This window comes from Anarhichas minor, unplaced genomic scaffold (genome assembly GCF_050575085.1).
Source record: "Anarhichas minor isolate MPS153535 unplaced genomic scaffold, ASM5057508v1 ptg000028l, whole genome shotgun sequence".
Taxonomy (NCBI): domain Eukaryota; kingdom Metazoa; phylum Chordata; class Actinopteri; order Perciformes; family Anarhichadidae; genus Anarhichas; species Anarhichas minor.
Window position 1 is genome coordinate 6,417,397 of NW_027466474.1, and position 15,111 is coordinate 6,432,507.

General features: G+C 40.9%; 1 protein-coding gene across 1 annotated transcript in view; it reads right to left on the reverse strand.

The window, feature by feature from the left end:
• Positions 1–4,880: 4,880 nt before the first annotated feature.
• ccdc88b (coiled-coil domain containing 88B) overlaps positions 4,881–15,111 on the reverse strand; it is a 37,083-nt gene continuing 26,852 nt past the window's right edge. Inside the window, exons 24-28 of the mRNA XM_076103140.1 lie at positions 13,712–13,857; positions 9,592–9,699; positions 7,635–7,786; positions 5,406–5,734; positions 4,881–5,175 (exon numbers count right to left, since the gene is read on the reverse strand). Coding sequence (XP_075959255.1) covers positions 5,113–5,175; positions 5,406–5,734; positions 7,635–7,786; positions 9,592–9,699; positions 13,712–13,857 — 798 coding nt within the window. The 3' untranslated portion in view covers positions 4,881–5,112. The remainder of the gene's footprint in view (positions 5,176–5,405; positions 5,735–7,634; positions 7,787–9,591; positions 9,700–13,711; positions 13,858–15,111) is intronic.

Sequence of the window (15,111 nt, forward strand, 5' to 3'; positions counted from 1 at the left end):
TCAACTGCAGATTATGTCTCCATTTACCGTTTAGTCCGAAAGTTCAGTGCTTTGAGCTCGATGCTAACGCCAGCATGCTAAAATTGAAAATGCTAACATGATGATGTTGAGCAGGCTATTTTTATGTAATTCATGTTTGGTATTTCTGCATTTTTTAAATCACAAACGATTTAATGAATCTCAAAATAGTTGATTAATTCATTTTTTGGCAATCAGTTAATTGTGGGAGATCTATTTATCTATGTATTCCTCTCTCTCTCTCTCGTTCTCCATCTATGTGTCTATCTATATATATTTTTTCTATATTTTTTCTATCTACAGATTCGTTAACTGTTTAGTTAGTGATTTGTCATTGAGAGTTTGTGACAATCTGTATGCGTTTGCTTGTGTTTGCCCCAGATTACATGAGTGCGTAGGTGAAGGGAGGAGTGTGTTCCTTTGATTATCTCTACGGCTGAGTCAGTGTGACACACACACACACACACACACACATACAGGTGGAGCTCTGGGGCCCAGGACGACAGGCCGGACGTCTCGACAAGAGTGTTTTCCCGCACCCTCGGGACACAGCAGTCTGGGTGGTGGGGTGGGGGGAGTATTTTATTTTTATTTTGAGTGTTTAATGTATTAAAAGGGGCCGGGGTAATGAATTATAATCTTTAATGCAGAAACCGATCGATACCACCAGAGAATAAATCAGCTTTTACTGAGAGCGTCAAAGCCCCTTAATACACTAGGGGAGAGAAAGGGAGTGCCTGAGGGAGGAGGCGCAGAGAGGGGAGCAGCAGGGACAAACTGTTAGGAGAGGAGGAACGATCCAGAACCGAGCAGAGAGGGAGGAGGATGATGAAATAGAAGAGAGGGGAGGGGGGGGGAGTGTGGAGGAAGTCATGGAGGGATAGATGGAGGCAGAGCAAGGGAAGTTATAGATGAACAGACTCACCTTTGGGTCAACCTCATTGAGTAAAAGCCTGGTGAAAGCATGGAGATTTTGACAGTTTTGTGAGGAGGCGATGTTGCTGGGTCAGCCGGTGTGTGCACACAACCCACTCCACTTGTTATTTTTCCACCTAGTTGTATTATGTTCCCTCTCAATGATCCCCTCCCTGACTTCTGTTGCCTGCAGCAAAATATAATTAATTGAATTACACCAAAAACCTTCGATCAAAGATCACCAAGACGCTCTCTTGTCTCGGTGCCTCTGCTGGGAGAAAATGTCAAACAACAATCCATGAATTAGAACCCAAAGGGAAGTTTCTGTGGTGTGCACAGATTTTAAATCAGCCAGACTGCAGAAACGAGCCCGAGAAGAGTAAAAAAAAAAACATTGATTTGGATTCAGTTAACAGTTACACAGATGCATCTCAGTGGAAAGCACCAAGACGAAACAAAACTCTGATGCACCTCTCAGTATTTAGGATGCCTAGCCTGTTCAGCTAGTGGACTAAGTGGTTAAAGCGAGGTTTTCGGAGGCTTTTAAGAAAGATCATTAAAATTTGATGGAAGCAAAGTGGGGGTTTCTGGCACAACTTTGGCTACTTCCAAGGCGCAATGAGGGGAAAAAGTCTGAAGCGGTCAAAACTCCAGCAACACTTGTAGAATATAGAACAACTTCATTGTTAAGAACAACACATTTCAGCTTGTGGACCTGATGAAGGCCTTGTACTAAACAATAGTTATTCTCTATACTACATGTGTTAATGGAGTTTTGATGAAATGTGAGAGCTTAAGCAAGGACTGTTGGTAAATGGGTTGAGGGGGGTGATGAGGGAAGATATACACACATCCGCAAACAAGTCTTTTTTGACAGCAACCTCTCCTTCAAGCACCTCGTCAATCAAATCACCAGGAGAGCCTTTTTCCGCCTAAAACACAACTCGTTTCCGCCCATCGCTCTCTTTCATCCTCCTCCAACAGCGTTCTTTATGGCACATCATCCAAAGTCCTGAATAAACTCCAGCACATCCAGAACTCAGAACAGCTCATCTGCTCACCCAATACGGTTATCACATCAGTTTTACTAATGTAAAGTGTGTTTGAGTTCCATGAAAAGCACTCTCTAAATTATTGTTATCATTATTAAACATGGGCCGCAGAGGTGGAGACAGTTTTCTTGGTTAGAAGAAAGAAAGAGTGACCTTGATTGAGAAAGGGAAAAGTATTCAGAGAGAGAGAGAGAGGGGGGGGAGGTCTTTACAAAAGGAGGAAGGTAAAAATCATTGAAAAGGAGGGTTGAGAAAGTGATGTTCGCTGATCGTGTCACACCCCTCAGGTGCTCAATAATTAAGCAGCTGAGCGGACTCTTGAGATCCAACCATGATGTCAACCAAGGCAACCATCCATCATGCATCCCTTTAGGAATCACAGGTGGCACTTAATCACTAATTTTGTGCTGTCTCTCTCTCTGTCTCTCTCTCTCTTTCCTCTAAGGCTTTTTTTGACTGAGTTTGTGTTGCTGCTGCTTGTTATGCTTTCAGGGACAAACAAACCCTTTTAAAAAAACCAAAATACTGGTTTATTTCAGCGAGACATCCTGTTGAAAAAATAAGGGTCCAATTGCAAATTAATTGCATTACTGTTTTTATTCATCCTCCTCAAATTGCCCCTATTTAACAATGCATTGATAATGTGGGTGGGTCAAAAAATTAGAAAAAATAACGAGCACTCTCGCTGTGTGCGTAACCACAAGGCTAGCCCGTTGACAATGTAAAGCCTTAAGGCCTTTGCACACCGGGGACATGACGAATAAACGACACGGAAATGCAAATTACTCGGCTGCAAATATTTTGCCTCAAAACTATTGGAATAAATTCGCTCAGGCGGAATATCAACTACTGGGGTCCTTATGACTCAGAGCAGCGTCTGTCAGTCTGTCTGCGGTGAATTGTTGTTTAGCCTAAGCTACTGTAAGGCAAGCCAATAACTTTCACACATTCACTGCGCTCGGCGCTCTGTCGCGCCGAGAGTGTGGTGCTCTGAATAACCGAATGCTACCTTCCAGCAGCACTCTGGATTTACTAACGGCCCAGTTTGTGCTCTGAGTGACGATATAGAAACTCACCAACAGTGTCTCTGAGTGTCGTCTTTGAATATGCCCATTCTGCACAAAAGATTGGTTGATGCCAAAATAGGCCTATTTTTTGCAGCACGTGTTCGTGTGTTAAAGTACTCGTGACAAAAAAAATACATTGACGTACAAACTCATCGCACGAAAACAACGCCCCCCCCCCCCCGGTGTGTAAAGACCTTTAACCTTCACTTTTTGTCTGTGGGCGCCGTCTGCCTGTGTGCCTGAAGGCGTGTGATTGTTGCATTGCACTCATAATAAGCCTCAGAGTGACTGGCAGAACCAATATCTTGCTATCGCTTCGCCCTGCGCTCACTCAGGCGGCTCGGTGTGCAGCCCCACGTCATGCATCTCAATTCCACAAACACAATGTTCGGAGCCGAGAGAACGGGCCTGCTTTTTTGATTAATGTCACCATGACAACTACATAATTCATGAATTGTATTAGCGACCCATTTGTCATTTGCAAATCATAATTCAGGGATGTGTGTTTGGGGAGGGCTGGCTTTACAGACGGAGCTACGGCCTGTCGCTATCCTTAGTGTTGTCTTCTGCACTCACACACGCTCCAAATACAACCCCTACCGGAAACACTGACGTAACCTCGCCCTAATCTGGGAGTCAGGAGCTCTTTAGAAGCCGCCCGTCTTATACGAGGGCCCTTTAGCTTCATGATGAACTCTCAGGTCTGCTCATTTGGAAAGCTGCATGCTAATTCCCCTCCTCTTCATCTGTCTGTCTGTCTGTTGGCAGAGGGCTGGCCGGCTCTACACTGACACCATTTGGTGCGACAGTGTAAGGAGTTGGCGAGGATTCTCATTAAAGCGCTAGTGCAGATAATTTGCCATTAGATCAATGACTTGATTTTTACAGGAACCCTAAAATGAAATGGGATTTATAGCCATATGTGAGCCAGATGGAGGGGTTTCTCCATGTTCATCCCGCTGTGCACAGATCAGATCTTGGGGTTCATCATAGATTTATTTATTTCTCTTCTTGCATAATTCTGACTCTGAGCGATCAAACTGGACTGCAGATGACTTAATCACTTAGTTCTTTACTTTAGTAATTATTGTGGCATCTTTATTGGGTGTGTCAGTGCTAATATTCAATACTTTTATCAGTATCTAATAGCTTCTCCTTTTTACCTTGAAGAATATCCTACAAAATATGTGAGACTTTCAGTTAACCAACTTACAGAGGAGGTGATCAGGACCAAAAAAACGTTGTTTTTGTTAATCCTATGAAGGTTTACGGAAGACAAGATGAAGCACTTCTAGCACTGAACTTTCAAACAGAAATACATGGTGTAATAAAATCTACTTTGATATTCCTGGTGTCTTCACTAAGCATCTGTATTTTAGCGGGCCCACACACACTGCACAGATGGTGCGTGGGTCTGTATGTAGAGTACGGAGCCCTGACACTAAAAAAACGTAGTAAAAGGTCAGAAATATAGCCGAAAGCATCAATAAATAATATTGTAAGTCAATAATTAACATGGAGTGTAAAAAGGAATATAAAAGTACGGCAGCTATGGTTGGGTTTTGGCACAAAAACAACTTGGTTATGGGAAAGATCCTGATGTGGCTAAAATGTATATTCTGTTAGGGGATGATTGTTCATAGGCTAGTTAAAATAAACTTATGCTGACTTTTGGTAGGAAATGGGAAGCAAACAGCAGTTTGAAAACAGGGAATAAACATTTGTGGCAAAACCAAAGAAAAATCAATCTAAGTAAAAGATAAATAAAGTGAAAAAATTAAGTTTTCATGTAATTTATCAACTGATTTGTTGTAAAGAAAAAAATATATTTTAAGTGATGTATTCAGTTTTATTTTTGACTAATAACGTTTTATATATATACAGTGTAGCAGAAAGATGGTTCACAACTAACTACACTAACTATTGCCAAAAGGATGTATTCATCCATGTAGGCTATTAAAAATACATTAGAAGGATCTCGTATCTAAAATAGTCATATCAGACATATCAAAAGCTGCATCAAAACATTTTGCCAGGAGTGCATAAAAATATCTGTTTTTTTAATTGAGAGTCGACTGCTCTGTCTCAGGTCGTCGTGGTGTCGTCACTGGAGTGTTGATTGTCTGGAAGGCAGAGAAGATCAGTCTAATTGGCGCATACATGTTTTATTATAAATAATATTTATATTGTTATAATATATTGTTAATTTAAAATTCAATCTAAAAAATCTCAGCATTTTCTTACTTATTTAGCTATTGTCGTCCTTTAAAGGAACACCTGATTAAATGGCTTGTTATGGTGGCCAGTACAGACATGGACATGCATCCTCATCATCCCACTTTCTCCACCTCACCTCTTCATCCCCTTCGACACTCTCCTGACTGCTCAACAGTGCGTCTGCTGCCTGGGGTGTATTTGCTTCGCGTCTTTGTCCCTCCCAGAGGACAGCGGAGTTCTGGCTGGAGCACAGCCGCAGGCGGGGTGGTGTTTTGTGGTCACCAGGACTGAAGGATTGGGAGACTCCAGAACCTGCTCTTGCCAACCCAAGCCCCCCCCAGCCGTGACGGGATCCCAGCTTACGACGCCCGCGCATGGATGGAGTCCCTGGAGCCGAGATGTCCAGCTCTGTCTGGGAGGGAGCTTTTCTCATGGGAGAGGGAGAGACTGGAGCACTGCGGGGGTCTGAAACAATATGAAATCAATTCAAAATTAATATTACTTAAATTCCATGTGCATACAAAGGCCATGGTAGTAATGTTAACATTTTGACATCAGTAAATTATTGGCTCCTTCATGCTGAGATAATATAATCAATGATGGTTTTCAACATTTGTCTTCAGTGCTAAATGTTTCGCTGTGTGCCACCAGGTGGGACAAATCTGCTGACGGCTTTAAAGCACAAACCAGGAAGGTACTTTACTTTTTCCTCCAATGCAGTTCCAGGGACGATGAAAGATGCCGAAATGAATTAGGGATATAAATGAATTGTGGCTCAGGTGGTAGAGCTTGTCCGTCACTAATCGCAAGATTAGTTATTCGATTCCTGACCCCTCCTGTCCACATGTCGTAGTGTCCTTGAGCAACACATTAGACCCAGAAAATGTGCTCCTGATGGCCCGGCAGCCCTGCCAACCATCATTCTGAGTGTGTGAATGTGATGTAGAAAAGCACTGTTTAGTTAATAAGTGCTCATTTCTAAACCCCTTGTTTAGCAATTCTAAGTTGTATGCAAACAATAAAGGGTACATGCTTTGTAAAGTACATGAATGTAGTTTCGTCAAGCACATATGCTGAGTTTCTATCCATGCATTTGTCAACTGCAATTCCTCCTGGGATGCATCACAAAAAATGCACGCTATAAATGTAATCGCATGCGTTTGAATGGTAGCAACCTAACCTTTTTCTGAGACAATATGGCATTTCAAATAACAATTATACTGATGATGCTCAAATTTAAATTGGTAAAAATGCTACTTTCAAAATGTGCCACCATATAATGGTCTAACTTGGTAATCAGTGCTGTTTAAACTGTAGTAAGTAGTTCAAATGCATACATCTTTTTATTAAGTACATTTTTCTAGAGAATTTAAAACACAGTTAACTAAACAGCTTAACATGGATAGAACCCTGATCTTAATATTCAAAAAGGCAATCCTAACCTATTTAACAGTACATTATACCAAATTGAAATAATATACATTATTTATAAGTTCTGACTTAATGAGATAAAGAACTGCAGGCAGAACTCACTGTGCCCCAGTCTGTTCAGAGTTGTAACACCAGCTGCAAAAACTGACCTGAGGCCAGTGGTTAAGGTCAAGGTAAGACACCATGAAGCGGGTTAGTTTCAGGGTTAAATGTTTGAATTGTGGGAAATGTCACCTCAAAAACTGGGATTCAAATTACTTTTAACTGATATACAATGTTTGCTCCATGCAGCATCTTTAGATTTTCTCTTCCGTCCACTGAGGTGTGTAGCTCAGATATCGAGAGTCTTTCTGGGACGCAGGCTCGATTCAAAACCACCAATCCTCCTGTTGAGGAACAGAACGAGACAGGCCTCCCGGTGTTGGTCCTGACACACAGTTTAGAGGGCTGGGTTTACGGAGGGATAATAGAAAACGCAATGCGAGGAAAAAATAAATTAAATGAGGACAATGACAGTATGTCAAAAAGAGAGAAAACATCATGAATGCAGGTTTGAGCTTAAAGCTTGGCTTTGAAAATGTCTGCAGAGAGTTTTATTCCCCCTCTCTCAGCCAGTAAAATGCATTCCACAGTCAAGGTGCATTAAAAGAGGCTGAAGTCTTGTGAATATTTTCCTTTCAACATGTGGTTAGCAGAGAAAGCCGGCCTCGGTAAGTCTTGGCACTCTATAGGGAGAGATCTAACGGGAAGAGAGTGGTATCAATGCCGACCACACTTGGTAGTCATGAGATGATTTGTATGCATGCCTGTAGACTCGCTTGATGGGGTGAGCATGTGAGCATATCTTTGTGAAAACCAGTCGGCTGGTGTTTGTGTGTGTGTGAGAAAGAAAGAGAGGTAGTGTGCTGGGCTGAGTGTGTGTGTGTGGTCTCACCAGGCTGAGGTGTGTGTGTGTCTGACGTAAATTCAGTGCTGTCGGCCAGGTTTTCCACGCTGCCCAGGGCTGTGAAGAGGGCGCGTCCCTCTCTTCCTCCTCCCCGCGGTTTGATTAGCTTCTTCATCCTGTCCGCAATCCAGTTAGATTTCCTACGAGGACACAGAGGACAGGGACCATTTACAAAGAGGAATGAGCTAAGAGTTTTTGTGTGTGTGTGTGTGTGTGTGTGTGTGTGTGTGTGTGTGTGATTCTTCAGAAAACACTTGGAGGATGCCAAGTGTAACAAGGGCTGCATGTTTTCAAAATGAGTATAAAATGGCCCTAAAGGTGCGAGCCAACCGTCATTTATTGTGCCAACGAAAGCACTTTGTACCATGACGTCAAGAAAATCTATTTGTAAATGTTATAGTTCAAATGTCATTACCATATTCATTTGTAGAACTAAGGAGAAAATGCAATTCTATGAGACTTGGATCATTTGTACACAACAATCCTAACTCTTACATTTACATGTGCGGTACAAACTGCTTACCAATGAAAGACGGGAACGCTTCCTCAGAATGAATTCGGCGAATTGAGGTGTTCTGCGAAACAACTTATGAACTGAGATAGCTGCACCTCAGTTTACCAATTTATTTTCATATACTGGAGCATCTCTGGAAACAAGCCTTCATGAAAGCGCCACAAGTGGTTTCTTTCTCCTTTTATTGTGTGGTACCACACTAAGAGGAACAGAAAGAGATCGTCCTCACAGATTTGATCATGATGCACTCACAAGAAACCAGTGGCTTAGAGATGATAGAAAACACAACGCGAGGGAAAAAAAAATCCTCCTCCTCATATAGAGAATCAGCCATCATCCGAAGAAGTGTGTGTGTGGGGGGAGGGGGGGGGGGGGGAGCTTTTATTAGAAGCTTTTCATTGAAGGGACTATACAAACACATATTACACTGTAACCGCTGTAAAACCTCGACATCTAACAGAACAGATTCTGTATACAAAGTGAAAATGTAGCATGTAATCTGAACACAGTTTGAGGCTCCCTTCTAACAATTACTTGTGAACCATAACATATTCAGACTACAAGGTAATCTTGAGAGAGCGAAACGCCACACAAAATACAAAACGGGGAAATGAAATATCCTGCGTCTCTCAAACGGTCCGGAAGCAAAGGCTTCATAACAATACAAACAATTTGAATGAAAAATCATCATTTAATCCAAATGGTTGCATTGTATTCAGCTCAAGGTCAACACCTTTGATAGGCTGCCACCTCTCAGAGCCCAACAACAACATGAAGAGAGTGAAGAAGCATAAAACAGTAACCTGAAGGCCAAAGCATTGACATATGTTGTGTTTTTGGCATGCAGCTATCTCGGTTCATACGCGCTTGCCAACTGTCATCAGAGTAACGAAAATGTTAAAATGGCAACAATGAATTAAAAACAAGTAATCCAAATTAAATCCTGTGTTTGTACGGTTTAGGTTTTGATGGTACCATGACTTTTTGATGCTGGGGTTAAAGTGGTGTTACTAATATTTTGTCCACCTAATGGGGTGGAGAGAATATAAGAAACACCTTCCAATATAATGCAATAAAATTGAGTAGATTCAATCCTACACAATATTATATTTATTGATATAAATAAGTAAAACATTGTTGTATTCTGACTAAAAACATAATTTAATTCCATCATTATTAACCTTGTTTGAACTAAACTCTATTTATCTGTACAATTCCTTTAAAATGTTGTATAAATTCATGTTATTTATGCATTTGCACTGCACTGTATTTCTTTTCTTTGTTTAAAGCACTTGAATTGTCTTTGTGTATGAAATGTGCTGTACAAACACATTTGCCTCCCCTTGTCTTCTGCAGGGATATTGTAATGTATAAATGCACAGATGTAGGTGTGTGTGTATTTATATATATTTATATATTTATATACAGTACTTGGCTTTGCTGGATGGAGGTAGCATGCTGGGCTCGAGGACTCGATACTGATCCATAATCTTCTCCACCAATTTCTGCTTCTCCCGACGGAGCTCGCTCAGCTTCTCCCTGAAGAGAAACACATGGAAGCATCAGCTGAGTAGGAAAGTCTGTTTGATTCATTTCATGCATTCATTATCCGTGCAAGTTGATGGGATTATTCTGAAAGTGGGTATGTAACGTGGCTGATGTGCATGAATCAGCTCATTCCTGTAAACTCACTACTGAGAATTGGAGCTCGCTGTGCTGTTTAAACTGGACTCTTTTTAAACCAGAAGATCAGAAATGAGACTGTGTGTGTGGATGTTAATGTTCACGGGCTGCAGGTGAGCAGAGGGTTCAGGGTTCAAGCTGTTTGTGTGGACAGACATAAAGCAGGACTTTGGTGAATAGCCTGTGTGCTGCATAGAAGACGGTTCAGAATAAAAACACTGAACACAAAGTTGCTGAAAATATGAGTAGACCGCTTGTTACTGACACACGCAGCTATGAGCGGAACAGATCAGGAAGGTTACAGAGGTGAGCAACGGTCAGTATCGAGGCCCGCGTATATTTTTAGCCATGCTAGCGGCATGAAGGTCTGTTGGTCCATCGTTCGATCAGTCCACAGCTTTGCTCCAGACTGTATAACCCTTCAAAGGCTATTCAGTTGTTTTTTGCAAATACAGTTGAGAGAAGTAACAAAGCAAGTTCTGCTTTGAGCATGACAGTTTCACACTGGCAGATATTCGTGATCCCCAGAGGATGAAGCCTACTGATGATCCCCTGACTTCTCCTCTTGCGCCCCCATAAGGCTCATATTTGTTGTTTTGAGAGAAATATCTCAAACACTATTGGATTGATTGCCATGAATTTTATTCATGTTGCTCTCAGGATGAATTGTAAATAATTTGAGGATAATGACGTTCCAGCTGTGCTTTGTGTTTAGTGCAAATTGGCTAATGCTACCATGCTAACTTAAACTTTTTGGGATTGTCACAGATTCATACATACAATTTGACCGTTCTAAGCATTTTAGGAGCACCCGGGGAGCAACTTGAGGTTCAGTGTCTTGCTCAAGGACACTTCGACATGCGGGGATCGAACCACCAACATTGTGATTAAAGGACGACCCCCTCCAGCTCCCGAGCCTCAGCCGCTAAACACCCTAAATTAGGATGCTGAACATAGTAAGCAGTATATCTGCTTAGCATTAACATGTTAGCATGACATTAGCATTTAGCTCAAAGCACCACTGTGCCTTGAACAGCCTCACAGAGACGCTATCGTGGTTTTAGACTCTTCATCTTGTTTTCATATGTCTGATCAGTAAGTCCAGTTTATTGAATGTTTTCCACTGTAATAATGTGGCCATTGGCTCTGGTTATTTCTCTGTCCTTTCTTATAAATCCTCAGTATGTGCATCAGCTACAAACCAAAGCATCTATCTGGCAGCAGATCAGTATCAAATGTATTAAATAAGTTTAGTTTGACAAAGCACTCTTGAAGGCCCGTTCAATTAATTTCATGAAAGCTTACGAGGCCTCCTCACATGTTTGCCCACTGAATTCACAACATTTCCTGCAACATTAAGTTCGGAAGGACAAAGTCACTGCATCATTTGCTCTGCGTCACTCACAACAAAAGTGATTTCGTAAAGCAAACATTTTAAACTGTCTTTTGCACTTACCAAGGTCTGGAATACATTTAGTCAGACACTTCTTCAATGAAAATAAAGAGACGAGACTGACTGAGAGGCAGGAGGCCTAGACGTCTGTGACGTGTCTTTCAATCTGTTGAAAACACTCTCAAAAGTGTTGTGTTCATAAGGTAGTTTATCTTATAAGGTACGCTTAGAACTATTTTCCATTAAATCTTAGCCAAACTGGACAAGTGATATTTTGTACATTTCTGTGTTTGGCCATCACATGGACTGCTATGTAGCAGATTAGACTGTTATGTCATCCAGTTTGTGATTTTATCTTTTCATGATGAACTTCCACCCTATTTAGGATCCGAGTGTTAGTTTAGATTAGATTGTCATTCCTTATTAACCACACTACAGTTTACTTGACTCAGGACAGAGACCTGCATTTCCTGCTCAAATAACCTGAACTGCAAGAATAAACACTCCAGTTCAAATAAACTACTCTAAAAATGCACTGTAAGCCTTTGGTTCTGAATTTCAGACCTCGGGATGATAATACCTCATCAAATAATTTAGATGGAAAAAATACTGATCAGGGAATCTGTTGAGGTTTCAGTTAAAGCTTTTGGAACAAACACAAAATCTTTTTGATCTCTGAAGTGGTTTCAAGAGCTAAATCTAAGTGATGTCTACAGAACAGCTCTCTTATTTCAATAACATTAAAATGTTTGTATTAGGTAGGAGTGGAGAGGGCGACACCGGTACGAGTCAGGTTTGATATGGATTCAAGTCTCACTGACACGCTTGAGGTCGCCCCCAGAGGGAGTCTGGAGCAACAGCGGGTCCAGTCTACATCATTAGAAGTGCTTGATATTAGAGATTGTGAGTTTCTAGCTAATTATCTTTTGAACTGAGGGTAGTGATGACTCTGTGTTCATCACTACAAACAACCCCTTTCACAAATCAACAGTCATTTGATCTATTAACGTTAAGTGTAGCTTTACCTCCTTCAGTGCGCCCAATGTTCAGGTGAAAAGATGTAAATTAAACTGGACCTAACAATTATAGTATACAGTTGTATCCCCAGTACCCCTTCCTATTAAAGGCACCCTGTGGTGTTTTCTTCTAGACAAAAGTTATATTTATGTTTATTGTTTCTCACAGACACGCATTGTGTGTATCCTTAAAGCCCGACCAATGACTTAAATGCAATTCCTTTTTTTGACATTTTGGAGCCTGCATTTTTCCAATCCATGTTTTCTAGCGTGTTCGTTTCCTCTTGTCTTTTCCTGGTGCATTGCTACGCTTCTTGGTGCATTACTGCCAACTGCAGGCAGGAATATTGCGATTTTGTGTGCTCTTGCCCATACACTCCTGGAAATGACAAGCAAAATGTGAACACACTCACATTGACTCACTTCATATAGCTACTTATGATTGAAAACTCCACAGGGTGCCTTTAACCTTTAGCAACCTAAATGTTACCCTAAAATCCTTCTTAAGATAAAACAATATTTCTCTATTTTGCGTGAATCACATATACAAACAGATACATACTGTTTTTGTGTTTGTTCCAAAGATTCAAAGAAGTGATATCATGCCACAATAAAGGCTACATCTATAAACTCTTGTTAGTCAAACCCAAGATCCTTCCATCGTGAATACTTAATTATCCTGTTTATCCCATTATCCCAGCATGCACTGAGGATTTGAAACAAACAAACAAAAGGGCAGTCATGCATAGTCAGACGTCCACAGCGCTGTGTCAGTTCTGGAGAATGGTCCGGCTCCACACATTTTCATTCTGCTTTCATTCTGTTTTTGTTTGTTTGGGTGTTTCGTTAAAATATCAACAATCTTTCTCCCGAGTTGCTGACTCCATCTTTAAAGGCGGCTGCGTGGTAGGCTGCTGAACTAAAATGTGCTATTTTTACAGTGACATTTTTCTCACTTATTTAAGAAAAACTAGTGAAACCGTGGTGGATAAAAAATTGTTTTTAAGAATAAAAGCTTTAAATTAAGCTGCAAAAAGATTTAATTTGTGAGAAATGTGTCTCATTACACTTAACAGGTGAAACCAGCCCTGCATGCTCCCTATTAGTTCTGGATTAATCTGATTAGTCTGGTTATCATTTTAAAGGACGACTGCAAAGTGTTGTTGTACTGTGAAATTGTTGTCTCGCAGTCTCAAATCTCTACATAAGTGCTTTTATGTCCTGGATATGAATACAGACCGTGTTACCGCCTACAATGTTAACAAATAGTGTTTTCTGTAACACACATTACTTAAGTTTAATTTGAACAGTGTTAAATGTCTTCTTGTGAGGAAACCTGATTTCCTCTTCAATATGCTTCTGTTTTCAGTAATTCTGTTTTGTTAGTAATTCCAAACAAAATAAGGTGTGTGTGTGTGTGTGTGTGTGTGTGTGTGTGTGTGTGTGTGTGTGTACTGACTGGTACTCCCTCTGCTGTGAGTAGTGCTGGTCTCGGCGCTCCAGGCTCTGCTCCAGTAAGGCCCGGTTCTCCTTCAGCAGGCCCTGGTTCTGCTCTGCTAAGTGTCGGTTCTCCTCCTCCATGTTCCCCTTCAGCTGAGTCAACAGCTACACACACGAGACAATAAGTGTCGATCACAATAATTAATTTGGTAAGATACAAATATTTAGTTTTTGTATGCGTGTGTGTGTTAGGGCACAGATATCCATCAATGTAGACAAGAATAGCAAATGTGAAAGAGGGAAAACACACAATGGACGTGCAGAAATATTTATACAGGTTCATTAAGAAATAGTTGAAAAGTAGTCGGCAGTATTGAATGTTACATCTTTAAATCTTAAATACTTTTTATAGTGTGTTAAGATGTCAAAAGCAACCAAACAAGATACAAAGAGACCCAATTGTTGGTGACTGAATAGCTGGTGCATTGGTGCTGCAAACTTGTTTAATGAAACCTGACAAAACTGTGAAGCAAAAGGTCAGAGCTCAGCAGCACTAAATGACTGAAAGGCAGTCTCATAAATGAACAAAGATGCTGTTTAAGGCAGAGTTAACGTCAAAATCTAACACACAAAACCACATCATCTATGAATGGAATTACTTTGTGAAAGAAGTTAAAAACAGGTGATCCTTCTTAACATCTGAACACAGTTTAGAATCTTTTAAACCTTACAAGAAGTTACGGCTGCACCTTTACATGAACATCTTTCACAATTTCCTATTTGTAATTCTGTTTCCAATTATTTTTGCCTTTCATAGCCGCAGTCCTGTTTAATCCCCTGCAGTGCCATCAGTTAGCACAGCTGCTGCAACAGGTTAATTGCAAGACCAAACAGTCTCCAAACGTAACTTTTCCTTTTGATCAAACCGAAGCCTTGCTACCTCTCCACTTCTCTACAAAACACTATAATGAGAAGCCTGGGTGTCTGGTTCCCAGGATCAAAACCTAACTACCTGCAGTGCAACACATTTTTTTTTTTTTTGTTGCATTAATCAGAATCAGAATAAAGTTTATTGCCAAGTGGGTTTTCACTTACAAGGAATTTGCCTTAGTGTTTGGTGGATACAATGAATATATTCAGAAAAAATAATATAATACAGGCAAAGTACTGCATAAAGTCAAGAACATACATTTAAAATACAAAAGTTACAATACAAATATGAAGAGACCAATTAAAGAATCAAACCATTGCAGCTGGGTTTTCCCCGCACTGCCAAATCGGGCCAGGAGCGTATTACGGGGGGGTGGGGGGGTAATGGCTCCTTCCCCACTTCCTACCCCTCTACTTCAAGTGACCTTGCTCTGACCACACCCATCTCCGAACCTTGCCTTCATTTTGATCTCAACTACTCACCTGTAA